General features: G+C 40.0%; 1 protein-coding gene across 3 annotated transcripts in view; it reads left to right on the forward strand.

Annotated features, from left to right (window-relative positions):
• The window catches only part of POLA1 (DNA polymerase alpha 1, catalytic subunit), a 179,345-nt gene extending 175,424 nt beyond the window's left edge, over nt 1-3,921 (forward strand). For all 3 annotated transcript variants that reach the window (XM_057375475.1, XM_057375476.1, XM_057375477.1), the window contains exon 37: nt 2,723-3,921. In XM_057375475.1, coding sequence (XP_057231458.1) covers nt 2,723-2,895 — 173 coding nt within the window. In that variant the 3' untranslated portion in view covers nt 2,896-3,921. The remainder of the gene's footprint in view (nt 1-2,722) is intronic.
• The last annotated feature ends 538 nt before the right edge of the window (nt 3,922-4,459 follow it).

Here is a 4,459-nt window from a genome sequence, read left to right on the forward strand (position 1 = left end):
TTTTTTTTTTTTTCAGTCCACCCTTTCCTGCCTGCCTCTACGAGGGTAATTGCATCTAAGAAATGTTTGAAGCATACTGTCAGAAAGGTTATTGTGTATAATTGGAGTTTAGATTTAATGTTGTGGGGAGCTGGGAGCTCTGTTAGTGGGATGGCTGGAGCCCTGAAGCCTGAATTGGAGCTGTACATGGTCCTGKATTTCTGTTCCTGCTTTCAGCCCTTTGGTTTATTGTTTGCCTCGATGTTTTGATGATTAATGTGTCTTCCTTCTCTGTTCACATGTGCCAGCTGTTAGCACCGATGTGTTTTAGCTTGGTCCCTCCTGAGCTCCAGGAAGCTTTAAACTATTTTGGCCTAATTKAGAGGTGCAAGGATGGTATTTTCTGCAGTTCCTTGGTATAAAGAGYATGGTTTGGTTAATGAGAGCAGTTGCAACTGAACCCACTTACTGTATCRTTTATCTTGAAAATACATTAACTAGTAAGAGATCAATTTGTGGCAAAGTGGGATTGGTGTTTTTATGGATGTGGTTAAGACAATTTTCAAGGTTTGTTTAATTTAATCCTACATTTAAATATTTTCAGGATTGTTAAATGTGTTTATGCCATAGCGACTTCAGCCTGTTAATGAACAGATTSACGTAATCAAAGTTTTTATTGTATTGGAGGTGTAGTTTAAGGAAAATTCAATTCTGCTAATAGATGTTAAGTCATTACTGTCTGTGTAATGTGGTATTTTCAATTAGGCATCTTCCTCTGTTTGCTTGGTACCCAGACACAAAACTGAATATGACAGCACAATGCATAACTTCTTCACAACAATGCATGAAAGGTGCTTATCAGAGTGCTTTTAATCAACRTATTCAGTTACTCAGACTGGCATCATTAATTTAGATTTTAATTTAATTTTTAAAAGAGTTGATGGCTTCATGCAAAGCAGTTGAGTTCAGAGGAACTTTGTGATAACATGGAAWGCCTGAGCAGGTGGCAATTGCTCAGTAAGACATTGCTATTTGTGTTGTACCCAGAGCTACTCTGCTGAGCTCATAGGAAAACATCTGAGGCTCTGCAGAAATATTTGTAAATCCTCAGGGAGGAGAAATTCACAAACCTCTAAATTGTAACAGCTTTTTCTATCAGCATGCCTCTCAACCCTGCCATTTCTTCGTGTAGCAGTCCTTGACTTGGCTGCTGAGATTCAGGTTTGTCTGATGGGACATCTCCATCTCAGTCATACCACAGTAGTGAGTTGTCACAAAAATTAGTCATTTCATCCCTTAGACTCAAAAAACCAATGTGTCCTTCTCCCCCAAAACCTTTTCCTGAATAAACTCAACTGTTTCTAGAGACAACTGGTTTTTCATCTGAACTTGTTAGAGTAAAAGCTGTTTGAGAGGGGATAGAGGCTCCCCTGTTCCATGTTTAAAGGACAAGGAGGGCCGTGAAGGTGGTGGAGAAATGAGCAGCAGCTTTCAGACAAAGCTAATGTGCAATGGAAGGATGGTGTTGGTTGCTCACAAGACAAGAGTTGGTTGCTCACATGCTTTACATTCAGTGGAGTGAAATGATGACCTTTCAGTGACTGTGCTGTGCTCTCCTGGTTCTGCTGGTCCTGGAGTTCCTCCAGCCTAACAGGGAAGCTGCCTGGCAGGGCACCTTATTTTGCAGTGTATTTGCTATCCACTGTTCCAGGGTGTAACTGCAGGAGCAGCTTTTGGGGAGGAGCTGTGTTTCTAGAATATTGACTTGGTTGGAAAGCAGGAGCACAACTGCACCAGATCTTCATCCACTTGGCATTGCTGTATAATAGAATGGTGAAATGTTTTGCTCTTTTAGTCTTTGTCCACAGCTTTTGTAAAGGAAAAGCTGGACAATCACCCAAACAAAATCCCTTAGTTGTAATGGCATAAAATCTAACAAAAAACTCAGCAGAAAAAGAACGGTTTGGTCTTTGCTGTGAACTATGCACACTCATGCACACATAAAAAAGTACTGGTGAGTGAATGTCTTGTCCTCCAGACATCTCTTGATCAAGCATTTGGGTGCCTTTTCATTTGTGTATCAGATGAACTTGACATCTCGTTGAGATCCTGGGCACCTTCTCTCCATTTTAGGGTAGTGTAGCATGGATTCCCCCTTGTTTGTGCTGCTTCCCTTTTTCTTCCAATGGCTCTRTAATGCCGAGGATCATAATTCCCATCCTGCACACAAGGTGTGTGACACAACACACAAACCTGGTGATGAGTCCCAGGCTGTGCCAGTGCCAGTATTAGCAGCAGGGACAAGGGATGCACGTGCCCATTTTAAATGAGATCCTTTCCAAGCCAGCCCAGCTCTTGCTTACTTTCTCTGCTGTGACTCAGTGAACCCCCATTTCACTCCAGTTAGATGACAGAACTGCACTAGGGATGCTTCTTGCCAGTTTTACCACTTCACCTACGCTGGTGGGGCTGAGGGAACTTCAGCCTTGGCTCCATGGCCAAGGTTCACCATGGTCCCTCACCAGCTTCTGCAGGAAAGGCAGGAATGCAGCAGAACTTGGGAACAAACAAAGTGAATGTCTTAGCTAGCAAAGAGGATGTTTGTGGCAAGCTTTGCTAGCTATGACATTCATTTCATTTTAAAATACCATGATTCACAGTCTAATGAATGCAAAAATCCTGTCTTTTTGTGGTTGTTTAATCYGTCTCTGTTTTTGTTTTTTTTTTCCCTTTGTTTTTCTAGAGTATTTGAAGAAGAGGCCTATGAGGAGGGAAGTCTCTGATGCCTATAAAAGACTGAAGAGCACTGTRGACAAATGGCTGTCCATGAGTGGCTACTCAGAAGTGAACCTTGGCAAACTCTTCACTGTCAGTATAGGAAGATCTGTGGGAGAGTCCARTAATGAAAGACGGTGATAGATTTAAAATGGAGGGAAGCTAGTCCCTTGTTTATCTTAATGATCTCTTCTGCAATACTCTTATTTCAGTATGTACAATGAGGTTTTAATAATCTTGTCTCTTTGGAGGAGGAAAAATGGGAGATGAAAACAGGCTGTATGATTCTCATGGACATTAAGTATTGGAGGTGTTTTTATCTTCCTTTCTTTTCTTCATTGAGAAACCAGAGTTATTAAAATATGTAGTAGTTGATTTTTGCAATATATTTTGTTGTGTATTTAGACCTATGAGGGAAAAGGGGGTGGGGGAATTGCTGCTTTAATTGGATAATTCCCAGTGAGAGTTGCTGGAATGTAAGTGATCCTAGACTTTGCTCCAGGGTATTTACTAGAGGTGCTCTCAGGAAGAGAGGTTAGTAGAGGTCTCAGTAGGAGCACTAATGTTTTGCCTTTTCACAGTTTATCTTCTTCCTGATCATAAACATACCAATTAAAAACAATACTAAACCTAAATGCATTTAAATGTCCTATTACCTTCTGAACAGAGGTAGGGAAGCTTTGCTTTGAAATTCATTAAAGAACCACTGAAACCTGGAGGTGCTAAAAATAGGGACCATCTTTTTATTAGGAGTCTTTCCAAGCATCTTTAAGCATAGCATTTTGCCATGTTGAAAATTTCTGAGTGGATGTAAAGACATGCACACGTACAAAACCCATTTCACACATACGGAGGATATAAATGTGTTCCATTTCTTTCCATGCAAAATATTTGAAAGTAAGCAGTCAGTAGAGAAAAATATTTTTGGGATGGCATTGTAACCAGTAACGGGGGGATGGAAAGCAGCAAATCATAGTTACTGTTCTGTAATAATGACTGTGTTGGAGGTTTAACAGTTTTTACAAACAAATTGTATTTTTGATTTACTTCTAATAAAATGACAACCCATGTTCATTGTTAACTTTGCAATGTGATATATTAATGTAAGGTTATAAAAATTTGCTTTTAAATCTTAAACAGTACAAAATGTAAAGTTTTTTTCATACTAGAAGGAAAAAAATAAAGTTTTCTAGTAAAAGAGAATTTGATTCTATGATCTGATGATTGAAAATGCTCCATGCTTGGTTGTATCACTCCAGACTTTTCCTGGTATTAAAGAATTGCTTGTGTGTCTGTTTTCAGGATGAGCAGCCATTAACAAAGGGAGCTTGAAGAAAACATAAGAGCATCAGCATGAAGATGTTGGGCACTGTAGGGATACATGTGTCTGTTTGTGTTCAAGAGTATTTTATGGCATTCATTCGTCCCTAAAGTGGCATTTGGAAGAGGCTGTGTGTCAGTATGGGTAGTGTCAGTTTGTATATGCCTAAAGACACAGTCATCTTCCTAGCAACTTTTGGAGCTAAATCCTTTCATTTCTGCTCACATGGAATCACTATAGTGAGAAATGGAACCTGATGGATCTCTGGTGTCCTGCAAGTGTTGTCCCACCCTGGTGAGCTATCTCAGTGTGTCTAGCTGGGTTCATTTGGAGAAATGTAAAACAGACTTCATTTGGAGTCTTGGAAAGAAGGTGTTGCTGCCA

Source organism: Malurus melanocephalus, unplaced genomic scaffold (assembly GCF_030028575.1).
Source record: "Malurus melanocephalus ecotype Western Australia unplaced genomic scaffold, MMel_1.1 scaffold_250, whole genome shotgun sequence".
NCBI classification, from domain to species: domain Eukaryota; kingdom Metazoa; phylum Chordata; class Aves; order Passeriformes; family Maluridae; genus Malurus; species Malurus melanocephalus.